We start from the raw sequence: 13,366 nt of genomic DNA, 5'->3' as shown, positions 1-13,366 counted from the left end.
AAGGATGCTGTTCAACTCCAGCTTGAATTGTGAGTTTCTATCAGTTATATTTTCTTAAAAGTTGAAGTTTTTACTCTGTTTCTTTTGGATCTTAGCTTGTGTTTAAGTTGTGTATGATTGACTTTCATATTTATGACTTTACATTTTCTCCAAACTTTATGTATGATACTTGTCAGAGTTAATTTATCACGATTTGATTTTGAGCTATATTTTCCTTCAAATATGCACGCAATTGATATGCATCTTTGACCAAGGAACATTATACATTGAATGAATATTATATACATATATAACCGGAAGATGTATATAGTTTGCCGTCCCCTTCCCCCAAGAATGCACACGATATATCTTCCCTCCCTTATATGTGCGTATTTCTTTTATTCAGGTTCTAAAACCAAATAATACACTCAAAAACTTATTTTCGGATATATAAGAGCCAACATAATTTGTTTTCTTTAGAAATGGATTGCGTGGACGACCAGAAAATGTAAAGGGTGCAAGAAAAAGGAACACGGAGTTGATATCAATGACACCTTTAAAATGGAAAAAACACCTATTCTAGATATTAGTATGTGCTAAAACAATAATGTAGAAGTGATAAAACATGCTTGGACGTGAAAGAGGGAAAACTATGAATGATAAACCTGAATAGAGCGAAGAGATTTTATCTTGAGTTATTTCCACAATTGGCTTTGAGAATTTTCATTTTCTACTTTATGATAATAATTCATTCACGATACTTTATTGATGAAAGGAACTACTAGAACATTATTGCTATTCACATCTTCTATGGTGACTACGATGTTTTCAACCGATAAGATGTCCACTTGATAAATCCATCGTTGCATTAGAGCAACTATTGTAGTCTTGCAGTTAACTCCATTAAAAATTTAATCTCACTGTAAGTACTCTAGTAGTAGTCCTATATGTATTCTGTCGTTGATTAGTATCACTATTATATACAAGGTAACATCCACCGAAGATCTTCTCAGCTTATAAGCTCTTTTAAATTGACTAATGTAGAGTTTTGGAGCTCTTTAAATTGATACAATGTCAAAAAAGCGTACAAGATATTGGCCAAAAGTTAGGACCCCATCTTATGAGCTGGAATAATGTGAACTCCTCTAATTTGACAGGGTATATTTGCATCTTGGCTTACAAGTTAACCAAAAAACTGAAAAACATCTTATTGTGTCTTACATAGCCTGTTTTATCCTACTACTTAAATACTTATATCCTAAACACGATCTTACATCTTTAAGCTCTGAAGATGCGATAAGTTATTAATTATTGCAACTCCTTTCCTTGTCTTAGTAATCACTCTCTTATTTTGTTGCACTAATTTGCCTGTCCAATGGTATGGGTATTTTTGGCAATTGTCATAACATTTATCGTGACTGTAAATTCCTTGTCCAATAGACATTTGAGGTGGGAGCTTCCACTCCTGCCAGTTGTTAGATCTTCAATTGCAAAGTCTATTGTGGTGGCTAATTATTGAGGTTTAGAGCTGTAGCTGTGCCATAACATGTTTGGTTTACTTTTTCTGTCTAATTTAAATTTGGAAAAGTTCTGGATTAAAATTATTTAGATGTTTGCAAGTAGACTACACACGGGAATATGAATAATGCATGTGGGATGCAATTTAACTTTGAATTTGATCCTCTTCTAGAAAAGTGCTTCTTGTATGTTGCCCCAGCATTTAGGAAAGTACCACCCGTGACCTTACTTAGCTCACACTCACTTTTTGCCAGAATTGTCTGCTTGCTAACTAAAATTGACAAAAGATAACAATGATTATGGAAGACAAATGGGTGAAAACAGCCATGAGCAATGCTTTGAATCTGCTGTGTGAATGTGCCATCAGAAAGGGATGTGTTTTGTCCTAAGGATTGATTGCGTCGCCATCATCCCCAACCTGATTCAGAGTACATGAATGAGAAGGCTAAATTATTGGAGTGCTGGAAACATGTTTCTAGGATGTCTGTAAAATAGTAATTAATGCTTGCTGGTTAGCTTTCAGCCTTGTCAGCTCAGTTCATATATCCTATTCTCGAGTTTGAGATCTGCAATAGGTAGTAGCTAAGCTAACTTTTGTCTGGGACCTGCCCTTGTCACTGAAATTACCCAGTAAAAGGGTGGGTTGATTTGCTAACTAGTTAAAACTTAGTGGGGTTAAGCTTCTCTTGTTCTATTTTGCTTTTACTGGTTAATTAGGTTGCATCTTGGTAGTTGAACATTTTACAGCAGTTGTCGAATGTAAGTTATGTATGTTTTGGATAAGAGTATTAGGCGTTTGATCTCTTTCCAGCTGCTGCCACTTTCGCATGTTATTTGTGGTTAGTCATTTGGTACTTATTTCTTTCATTTATATGATGGAAAGATTGTCATTTGTGTGTTTTTATGGATGAAGTCAAGAGAAGACAATTGGCATTTTGCTGTGTTCTAAAACTGAAATGCAAATGTCCATCAAGTTATCTGCCTTCATTGCCGAAATTTTGTGTAGTGAGAACTATAAGGTGTACAGCCTTCAATGCTAAAAATTTGTGTAATGTGTACCTTGCTGAAAGAACTATAAGATCTTTCTGGCGCTTGTATGTCTACGGCATATGATATGAGCTGCTGAAACCAAAGTCGCTGCTAATATTTGGATCAACTCAAACTTTATGATACTCAGCCTTGGTGATGAGCATGTTGGTTATGGACGAATTGATTTCCCAAATCTGAAGTTAAGTATTGTTGGTGGACGGCCTTTTTCTTGTGGCGGTGAGCATTTATTCCGGAAAAAACTTCTTACTGCCAGGTTAGTAGGCTATAAATGCTTATTTCAATTTACAATCTCCTGTGCAACCTGTTCGATCTCATTTGCATCATCCTGGAAGTCACTTGAAAATGTTTATTATTTTTCTTAAAAACAGAAAAAACATTCAAATATACGATGGATTAGGGAGTTGCCTTAGACTCTTCCAGCACGAGTTTTTTTGAGGTCTGGGACTCTTCCAGATCTTTTTTAAGCATAAGGTTCTGTGAACTTCTCCGTCTAACGGAAAACAAAAAGACAAATATAATGTCTTCATGAGTAAGCAAGATTAAAAACTAGTGGAGCTTTGTATCATTTCTTTTCCTTAAATGTTGAATCATATATGGAATCACATTTTCTTATAAATGAGTAGTAGTTCAGAATGTTATAATTCTTGGAAAATTGATATGCAGAAGAATCTTACAATTAGAATGATAGCGACAGGCACGGACATTTCTTTTATCAGAGAAATTGTTTCCTATATGTGGTTTGTGAATGTCTAATTAAGAGGTGTTTGGCGAAACATAAGCTTATAAGACGTTTAAGAGCTTACAAGCTCTTGAAACCGTTTGAAAGTTTTTCTTGAAGAGTTTATAAGATCCTAAAATAAGATATTTTGGATCTTATAAGCTCTTCAAGAAAGGATTAACTTCAACCAACTTTTTTTAAAACGTTTTATAAGCTCTTTAATTTCAATATTGAATAAACAAAAACACGCTCATAATATTTTACTTTTACCTTTCATATAATTGAATTTTTTCCCCAAAGCAAAATTATCAATTTACATAAATATAAATTCTCATAGTTTGATGGATTTTTGGGTCATTATTACAGTACGAAAAGTTTATTACGCCAAACAGTCTAACATTTTTTAAGCTGTGGCATCTTGTAATAATTTCCCTAGATATGGCGTCCACGACATGGATGAAAGTGCAAAGAAGATTTACGAAGCTGCTTTAGGAACTCCTGCAGATCATTCTATTATATTTCTTGCTCATAATGGGCCCTCAGGTATATGAATTTCTGAAGCAAACCTATGTGTTGACAGTGGTTGAAAGATGCTTTTTGTTAATCAGAAGGTTAACTCATGCAGGTCTAGGTTCCAACGTGGATGATATCTGTGGAAGGGATTGGATTCCTGGAGCCGGAGACCATGGGGATCCTGGTAATAGTTTTGAAGTTTAAAATCTCTTCTAAGTTATTCCGTGCCCCGTTGTGACCATATGCACTTGTATATATGCAAATGTAATCGTGATTCTTGCAATGTCATATTTGATCTATGACAATCGAATGCGTGGACTTATGGTACAGATTTAGCGCATGCAATATCTCAATTGAAAGAGGACACCAAATTGCAAATCAAGTTGGTGGTGTTTGGTCACATGCATAAAAACTTGGCATATGGACAAGGACTTCGGAAAATGATAGCCATTGCGGATGACAACACTATATACGTTAATGGGGCTGTTGTTCCGAGGGTCAAAACAATGGGCAAAGAACAAGTAAACTATGCAACGAGCTCTAACCCTGAGAAAACCTCAGCCATGACATCAGATCTGGGAGGCACCAAACGAGCCTTCACCATAGCTGACATATTTGATGGCAATTTGGAGAAAGTTGCTGAAACTTGGGTTTCAGTCACTGGAGAACAGGTTAAAATAGAAGACGAGCTCATTATATTTAGCAAAGCAGCTGAGAGCTCCAAGCACTCTTCATGTTCGGTTTTATAGATTGACTGAGCACGACCGTCAGTATTGTGTATGAGGCTTTGTATATTCCTATGATACTTCCAACTATCTATTTCAGGTTTTAGCAACCCTATACCGGCCAAAGTTATGTATCATTAAGACCTTGATCTGCTCGGAAATGAATGCTTATTCCTGCAAACCTTGAGCTTAGCAGAGATTAGATTCGCTGTTCGTTGAAGTTAATTAATGTCCGAGGAATAATGTTGCTTGATTGAATCTGTTATTTTTGCCGGGGTTTCGTCATTTTATTTAAGTTGGTGTAGAACATGTGTCAATGATCACATTCGTGCAGATGCTAGAGAGCTTGAAGTTCGTGGAAATCCAATGCAAGTACAGCTCCAACAATGCTACCGCGTATTGTGAGATGCATACAGGAGTCGCATACACTTGGTGGATTTTCATTTTTAATTTTTATTATATATTTCATTTAATTATATACACATTAATATATAAAATCTTTCATTGAATGATAATAAATTACAAAATCATTGTACATAAAGTGTTCATATATTAAATGAAATAAAAGATCTAATAGAAGTTGGAATAAAAAATTCGATTGATATTTTTGTGTGACATATATTGGAACAAAGAATATTAGCTTTGATATTGTAATTGTAAAATTTCCATATATGATAAATGCAGTACAAGTGAACACTACAACAATAGCAGAAAACTGTGCGAACTTCTTCAGCCGATTTGCTTGTGGCTGATGGTGGAACAAATTTCAGGTCCGATTTAAGATTTACTGATGAAATTGAAGCTATATAATCAAAATCCCATCTTCTATTCCTTCTTACAAACATAAATCTAACATAAGATCATGAAACCAGTATAATTCCAACCTGTGGGATAGAATATCAGAGGCCCATACTAAATGCTAATGGGGATCATGGGAAAATATTAGTAAATAGGAAGCAACACGATTCACAACTTAAAATTTCATATGCAACTTCAATACCTAACAAAGTAATGTCATCCTTGTTCTTGAGATGAGAATCCTTGCACCTGAAAATATGAACTACTTACTTTATTTGCCTTCTATTGCTAGTAAATAAAGAATTAAAGATCTTCAGCAAAAACATACCAGTGCTTATCATAATCTTCCAATTCCAAAGAATTAAGCTCAAATGTTTCCAGCAAAGTGATGGCATGAAATGGCGCACGAGTTGCATCATCAGGAAGTTTCGCATTCATGAAAACACACAACTTATACCGTATTCCGCACAACATAGCGGTCTTCATAAAGATAGTCAACCTGCTTGAATTGTATCCACACAACTCCAAACAAAAGAGCGAGTATATCCACACAACTTCGATATTTCTACACAATATCTCCCACTTTCTACTTCTCATAATTCCTCCAATAATAAAAATAACTAGTGTAGACACCCACACTATTAGAGTTGGAATTAGATATGCATGCACAATAAACAATATTTTTACATACATTCTCCACTCTCTACTTCTCATAACTACTCCAATAATAGGAATAAAAAGTGTAGTTATCTAAACAGATGAAATGTTATATCTTTGATATTTTAAATGCATTCCCTGATCGATCTTTGTACTATACTTAACAATAAATACATAATTTAGTGGATTAACTGTAATTTTCATCCATAACTAATGCTTGTTCTAAACATCAGCCAAATATTCACACATATAAGCGAATAAAGAGAAGAAAAAAAAATTGACACATATAATTTGGTTGTAAAAGAAACTTCAAAACCAAACGTAATTTAGCCAGAAATCACAAACCCACCTTGTTTATCCATCATTGGAACTGCTGCTGCAGGCGCCGCACCTCTGTAAGTGTTTGTAATAAGAGTGGGTTTGCCGATACCTTCCATTCCGCAGATAGAAATCACCCGATCTGAAATTTCATCGCCTCTCACAAGCGATTCCAGCAGATCTGTATCCTCCTCCATTCCAATGAAATGCTTTTCTACCTCACATCGGCACGTCTTGTTCGAAGAATCAGTATCACCTACGGATGTGGATGAGTTTTCTCCTTTAATTACAGAGCGCAGCTGTCTGGGCAGGCCAACCATGCGAGATCTGCAGCGATGAACAACTGCTCTTCAGATCGCTCACCGCCGCCCACCGGCTTCATGTTTATAGGTATATGCGCTCACCATTCACACTTTAATAGGCGCGAGCTGCCTTTAATTCTGGTGAGAATTTTTAGGCAAAAATCAAGTGAAGATAGGCAATGAGAGGGGCTGAATTGGCCCCATCCAGGAGCGAAATAACCCAATTAAAAATATGGACTGTTTATAGTGTTGGATGCAATTTTTGGTTAACTAATTGAAAACCAACTAAACTGAAAAATTATTTTTTATAGAATACCAAATCGAAAATTCGATTCGGTTTCGATTTTTTTAAAAAAAATATATTATTCGATTCGATTTTAATTTTTTATGCCGGCTAACCGAACGAAATACTAGATTTTAAAAATATAATATTAAATATATTATATGTGAAGATAAATTAGATATATTAATATTAAATATCTTAATATAAGTATTATGATAAAAACAATAATAATAATTTTATAGTTAATACATACTTAATTATTATAATTATTAATAATTTATAACAAATAAATTAATATTATATTTCTTTATAATTTTCAATTAATTCGATACAAAATTTAAACAGAACCAAAATAAGTCTAATTTTTTATTGAACCAAACTACACATTTCGATTCGATAAATGGTGTACCGAAATTTCAATTATTTTGGTTTTTACCGAATGAAATTGAATATTTCAGTTTGGTACTCACTACACCCTTTTGGCCTACTGACATTTAAAAACTTTCGGTTCAGTTAATCGAATTGAACATCGCTACGATCTACATTCAAGTGAATAAATTTAAAAAACTTAAGACACCATAACATTATTAATGTAATTCTTTAACCATGTATATTTTTAAATGATAAATAATCAAATAATTAGTTATATATATAAATATATTATCATGCTGGTATATTTTTCAATATCTTGATAGGCAATATTGTTAAAACTTGAAGTGATAAAATTGAATTTTAAATTTTATAATATCATATTAAATTGCTATTAGATATGTAGATTTGATATTTTCATAAAATTATTCTGTAAATGGTATAATAAATAATGTAATTTTTAAAAAATTCTATCGAAAAAGAGTTCTTTGTGAATTTATCTGAATAATTCTAAATTTATTGATAAAATTATAAAAAGAATGAAAATAAAAAGAATAATTTAACTAGTATGATTTTGCCAAAAAAATGAATTTAGAAAATCAAGTTTTGGTCTGGTTTAGAGACTCATAGGTCTTAAGTCAACTTTAATGAATTAAGTAGGGTTTGAAAACAGAATAGTTCTTTTAGACCTTTATTGATCTGAACCTGAATAGGATCTTAGCCTACTTATTGAGAGGCTTACTCTGATCAAACTAATGGTATAATCTGTTTTGCAATAAATTTTCACATCAACTATTTGCAATGTGGTTTGAAAAGAGTGGCTACATATGTATAAAATATTACAAATCTATTATAAAATGAAACGTATTTTCGTAAGGGTTAAATATATTTTTCACCGTGAAGTACATTTATCCTCCTAAATAATAAAATATAATAAAATATTCTCTCATGACATGAACCAAATTTTTTATGAGGGAAAATGCTCTTATTTTTTATACCCTTAAATATATCTAGTACGATCATTCTCCTAAAATATAATTTGAATTATTATAAAAAAATTAAATTTAAAATTAATATATCCAAAATATATTATTTTTTTAATGAGAATAGAATCTGTATAAAGTTTATATTTACAATCCTTACATTTTTTACATAACTATTCAAAATTTTATATAATTTTTGTTTGTATTGTTATATATACAATTTTTTTAATATTACATTGAACATATATATATGTATGTATTTTTAGCATAAATGATTTACTTTGTAAAATATATTTGCATAAATTGAGTTTGTAATATCTTTTTGTATTACATAATTTATAAAAAGCTATGCATTTTAAAAATTATTTTTATATAAAATATGAGTAAATTTTTAAATTAATAAAATTAGTTTTAGGGGAATTTGTTTTGAATAAAATATACTTCAAGAAGTAAAAAGTATATAGGGGAGTGAGAAGAGCATTTTTGTCCTATCAATGATAAATTATTTTGCCCGGGAAGCTTTGGTTATCTTTCATACATTTAAAGGCGTAAATGTGACTACATATGCATAAGTTCAAGAATACAAAATATATTACCTTAAAACTATCACAAAACATCTAATCAAACACATTCTCATTTTGTCACGTCTTTTCGTATAAAACTATCACAACGTACCCTAATCCAACCCTTTTTCACTATCATCTCTTTTTGTAAGGAAACTTGTAGTAAAACATCATAATCCAGATACATTTTTATTTTTCAAACACAACACAATAGAAAAATAAAAATACAATTGAAAACTAAGAATGAAAACAAAAGCAAACAAGATCACCAATTTACTTGTCTTGCAAATTGAAGACTCTTCTTCTCTTCTCATATGTTTGTCCACAACATGCATAAATCCTTCTTTTGCTTTTGATAAACATAGATATCGCATCGAATCATGAAGTCGTCATAATTTTAACTTGTCGTAGATGGAAATTTTCATTCATTTTCACTTGAACTATACACTTATTTATTATCTCAAATAAAGAACGACCCACTACATCTCTCGTATATATAGTTTCTCCTTTTCCTCTTCCTCCAATGGAATCAATCCAGCTTCAACAATCCATATCATATTATAGTTTCTCTATCTTTGTAACATCTTAACTACAAAAAACATGGTTTGACATGTAGCATCAACCAACTTGTCTTGCAAATTGAAAGCTCCTCTTCTCTTCCTGTATGTCTATTCACAACCTGCAAAAATTCTTCGTTTTTCCTTTTGACAAATAAAAATCTCGCATTAGATCATGAACCTGGCATAATTTTAATGTGCTATATATATGTACTTTGCTTTTTTTTTTTTTTTATCTATTTTCACTCGAACCATATATTTATTTGCTAGCTCAAACAAATGACTTGTGACATCTCTTATACATAGTTTCTCCTCTTCCTCTATCTTCAGATGATATAAATCATCTGCGATCCATATCATATTACACCTCTTTTGTCTTTGTAACGTCTTAACTACAAAAAACATGACTTCAAACGTATCACCAACATACTATTTCGTAAATTTAAGACTCCTCTTCGCTTCATGTATGTCCACAACCTGTAGAAATTGTTCTTCTTTTCCTTTTGACAAACAAAGATCTAGCATCAGATCATGAAGTCGACATAATTTTAACATGCTATATATATATATATCTTTTATCCATTTTTACTTGAACCGTACACCTATTTGCTAGCCTAAACAAATAACGAGCCACGGCATCTCCCATATAGAGTTTCTGTATGTCCACAACTTGTAGAATTTCTTCTTCTTTTCCTTTTGACAAACAAAGATCTCGCATATGATCATGAAGTCGGCATAATTTGAGCGTGCTACGTATATACTTTACTTCCATTTTCACTTGAACCATACACCTATTTTCTAAACAAATAATGACCCGCAACATCTCTGATTTAGAGTTTCTCCTCTTCCTCTATCTTCAGAGATATGAATCCCTCCGCAATCCACATCAAATTACAACTCTTTTTTTTTTTTAACACCCAAAGGTGGGGGAAGCTTTTCGGCGTCCCCGTCCCTTCTTCATTGATTCGCCTTGTTCGAATTCTTGGACCACAAGAGTTGCTCCTTTGTTTCATCACTCGATTTTTCTCCTCTGAATTCTTGAACAGGTAATCTGGTTGCTCGTTCATAGGGAATTGATTTCTTGGCAGTCTGGTCGGAGTGGCCAGCTGCTGTAACAGCTGCTCTGCGGATTCTTTATCAACTGGGTTGCAATTGGTCAAGCAGATCGGGCCGCGAATCTTCCAAGGCCTCTGGCATTGCGATCCATAATCTCTCCCTCTTCTGAATTTTGATCATCTTCTGAATTCTTTGAACTCTGATCCTCATCTGAATTCTGTTCGAGTAGCATGATAGCATTTTCCACATGTGTCCAATTTCCATCAGCCACTTTATACTCCAAATTCTCATCCCCCATTTTATCATTATCACAGGTAGTGTCAGCAACATCAACAGAGACAACATTTTCATTCACGCTAATCATGGAGTCAGTTCTGTGTTCAGTGTGGTACCTGATGTCCTTTGCAGACTGAAGTTGTTCTGGCTGGTCGGCTGGTCCATCATCTTTGAGCTCTCACTAATTTTTTGTACTGCTGCTTTGCCCCGCTCCACCTCAACAGCAACCTTCTTTCCACGATTGCTCGATTTCTGAGGAGGTGGTTTGGGAGCATCGCCTTTCGAATAACATTCTGAGTCACGATGCCCCACATGTTTGCATAAGGAGCAGTAGTGTGGAATTTGTTCGTATTCAATACGCTTCACAATAATATCCCCACAAATCTGAATTTGAAACTCTTCAAGGTGTGGTTTGAGAAGGTCTAATTTGATGCATGCCCGTGCCTTGGAGAACTTGGATTGACTGAGTGTAGCATCGTCAATCTGCAGAGGGGTTCCAATCATGCTAGCCACTGTGAACAAGACTTTCTTGCGGAACAAATGTGCTGGCAGCTCCGGAAAACTAACCCAAACTGGTACAATTGATGACTCCTGAGACGGCGTGAAAGTAGGAGTCCACTTGAAGACACGCATTGGGTACCCCTGAATATACCAAATACGGCGAAGCCACAGGCGAGAGTAATCTGCTTCACAAGATAGGGAAATTAAGACATGTCTGTTGTTCAGCATAATGACCGTAAAATTGTTTTTTATGTCAGTTCCAGCTATCAGTTTGTGCAGGATGCTGTACGAGGGTGCTCCATGCGAAAATTTTCCGACGAGTGCGAATCTGAATGGAGCTGCAAGAACTTCGATCTCAGCATCTATGAACAGCAGTGTTGGACCTTTCTCGCCAGTCAAAATCGTACCGATAGCGGGCGGTGGCGAGTCCGCAAGGAAGTATTTGTGAGGTGCCGTTTTTGCGATTTTCGAGGCCCATGATGGCGCAACAACTTCACCGAATGTTTTCTTCGAAAGGTTCAGCGTCGGAATGGAAGAAGCTGGCTGCTGAAATTGCCGGGTTGACTGAGTTAGCCGAGTCAACTTGGTCAACGGGTCAAACTCGGTCAACGGCGGGCAAGGACTTCGGTCTCATCATCTGTGAATAGCAATGTTGGACCTTTGTCGCCTGTCAAAACTGTACCGATACCGGGCGATGGCAAGTCTACAGGGAAGTATTTGTGCGGTGCCGGTGTTGCAGGTTTCGAGGCCCGTGTTGGTGCAAGGACTTCAGCAAATGTTTTCTTCGGAAGATTCAGCGTCGGAATTGAGGAAGACGGGTGCTGGATCTGTTCGGTTGACTGAGTTGACCGGGTCAACTCGGTCAAAGGAGGGTTGACCATTGACCGAGTCAACTCGGTCAAAGGAGGCTCAAGGACGACGGCTGCCGGAGGAGAGGCTGCTGCCGAAGCTAAGCTCGCCGGCTACCGATGGAGGAGCTTCTGGCCGATCTCCGATGACCGTTTTTGACCGGACGGTTGGCTGCGCCATGTCGAGGCGAGGCCAATGGTGGTGCTCCGCCAGTGAACCGACGGCGGGCGGCGGCAGGGGGATGGTGGTTTGAAGCTCGGTGACGGCGCACAGACGAAAGTTGTGAGATCTCTTCACACCAGTGATGGAATTGGGTGAGACTAGTCTAAAACGACTCGCAATGAGAAGGGGGTTCGAACGCTGGTGGTCCGCGATCGTGGGTCGCCGTGACGACGGCGAATCGACGGCGTAGGCTAGCGGCGATCGAGGTGTGAGCTCATTATCATGCGTGGATGAAACATGAAATTGTTTGAGGGGAATTGTAGTACTCATCAAGGCGATCAAAATGGTATATGACACGGCCGGTAACTCGCCGGGAAATGGCCGGATTTTTAGAGAGAAGTTGACGGCGACAAGAGGGCGAACACGGAGCGATTCAGGCCACTTTGGCGGGCGCGTACGACTGCGTCCGGCATCCGTTCAGTGCATCCACATTATTACTATTGGAGATAACTCTGCATACCCAATGAACAAATGCAGGGTTATTCCTTGATTAACAATTGGACCGGACACCAACACAAGTTGATTAATCCAGTGAGAAAAAAAGATTTGTTATACCTCAAAAAAAAAAAAAAAAACAAAAACAAAAATTGTTACACTTCGACCCTCTCTAATGGATAAGAAATTATATTTTTACATTTTTTTTAGAATTTTTTTTATCATTAATATATTCCTGTTTACTAGAATTTGAACGAAAAATATATAATAATAAAAAAATCAAAATTAATTATATTTAGATATTATTTAAAAATACGAAATTATAATTTTTCTAAAAAAAAATCAAAATTACACTTATATGCTCAGCAAAAAATTTGAGTTTACAACTAATCTTTTTTTATTAGGGTTTGAACGAAAATTGTTGACATTAAACATTCTCATTTTTTATACTTGAAAAGGGATAAATGTAATATATATAAAACATCAAATAGTGTAACTATAATAAATTTTATTTTTGAATTATAGTCATTGCATATAAAGTAATTAGCGAATCACAGATGAAAATATTTATTTATCTTTTGTGCGTTTTTTTAACGTTTCTATATATAGGTGGGGTAACATTATAGTTGCATCTATTTATTGAAAATATTTGGTTCATGCATTTCATCTAATGTTTCAAAAAATGATACAACGG

The 13,366-nt window shown here is 35.0% G+C and overlaps 3 protein-coding genes across 5 annotated transcripts in view; 1 reads left to right on the top strand and 2 right to left on the bottom strand.

The window, feature by feature from the left end:
* LOC105162335 overlaps nucleotides 1-4,684 on the top strand; it is a 6,259-nt gene extending 1,575 nt beyond the window's left edge. The window contains exons 6-10 of the mRNA XM_011080343.1: nucleotides 4-29; nucleotides 2,675-2,800; nucleotides 3,702-3,808; nucleotides 3,891-3,962; nucleotides 4,109-4,684. Coding sequence (XP_011078645.1) covers nucleotides 4-29; nucleotides 2,675-2,800; nucleotides 3,702-3,808; nucleotides 3,891-3,962; nucleotides 4,109-4,527 — 750 coding nt within the window. The 3' untranslated portion in view covers nucleotides 4,528-4,684. The remainder of the gene's footprint in view (nucleotides 1-3; nucleotides 30-2,674; nucleotides 2,801-3,701; nucleotides 3,809-3,890; nucleotides 3,963-4,108) is intronic.
* Nucleotides 5,140-6,798, bottom strand: LOC105162293. Its single transcript, XM_020693622.1, has 3 exons — nucleotides 5,630-6,798; nucleotides 5,504-5,550; nucleotides 5,140-5,387 (listed from the first exon to the last, which is right to left on the bottom strand). Exons 1-3 carry the CDS (start codon nucleotides 6,013-6,015, stop codon nucleotides 5,353-5,355), a joined length of 468 nt encoding a protein of 155 aa, XP_020549281.1. The 5' UTR covers nucleotides 6,016-6,798; the 3' UTR covers nucleotides 5,140-5,352.
* LOC110011984 lies at nucleotides 9,412-12,739 on the bottom strand. Of its 3 annotated transcripts, XM_020693757.1 has the most exons (3): nucleotides 12,119-12,739; nucleotides 10,782-11,785; nucleotides 9,412-10,675 (listed from the first exon to the last, which is right to left on the bottom strand). In XM_020693757.1, exons 1-3 carry the CDS (start codon nucleotides 12,505-12,507, stop codon nucleotides 10,662-10,664), a joined length of 1,407 nt encoding a protein of 468 aa, XP_020549416.1. In that variant the 5' UTR covers nucleotides 12,508-12,739; the 3' UTR covers nucleotides 9,412-10,661. The 3 variants fall into 3 exon arrangements, with proteins under 3 accessions (XP_020549416.1, XP_020549415.1, XP_020549414.1); XM_020693756.1 differs by having other exon boundaries at nucleotides 9,413-11,781; nucleotides 12,115-12,739; XM_020693755.1 differs by having other exon boundaries at nucleotides 9,413-11,785.

The sequence above is a fragment of the Sesamum indicum genome, linkage group LG5 (genome assembly GCF_000512975.1).
Source record: "Sesamum indicum cultivar Zhongzhi No. 13 linkage group LG5, S_indicum_v1.0, whole genome shotgun sequence".
In the NCBI taxonomy this organism is placed as follows: Eukaryota; Viridiplantae; Streptophyta; class Magnoliopsida; order Lamiales; family Pedaliaceae; genus Sesamum; species Sesamum indicum.
This window is presented reverse-complemented; position numbering and strand designations above follow the sequence as displayed.

Coding starts and splice junctions, on each gene's coding strand:
- LOC105162293 (XM_020693622.1), bottom strand. CDS start 6,015: ATGAGAAGTAGAGAGTGGAGAATGTATGTAAAAATATTGTTTATTGTG. Junction 5,551..5,629: donor GAAGATTATGATAAGCACTG/GTATGTTTTTGC, acceptor TCATATTTTCAG/GTGCAAGGATTCTCATCTCA. Junction 5,388..5,503: donor GGATGACATTACTTTGTTAG/GTATTGAAGTTG, acceptor TCTATCCCACAG/GTTGGAATTATACTGGTTTC.
- LOC110011984 (XM_020693756.1), bottom strand. CDS start 12,507: ATGAGTACTACAATTCCCCTCAAACAATTTCATGTTTCATCCACGCAT. Junction 11,782..12,114: donor CGGTAGCCGGCGAGCTTAGC/TTCGGCAGCAGC, acceptor CGAAGTCCTTGC/CCGCCGTTGACCGAGTTTGA.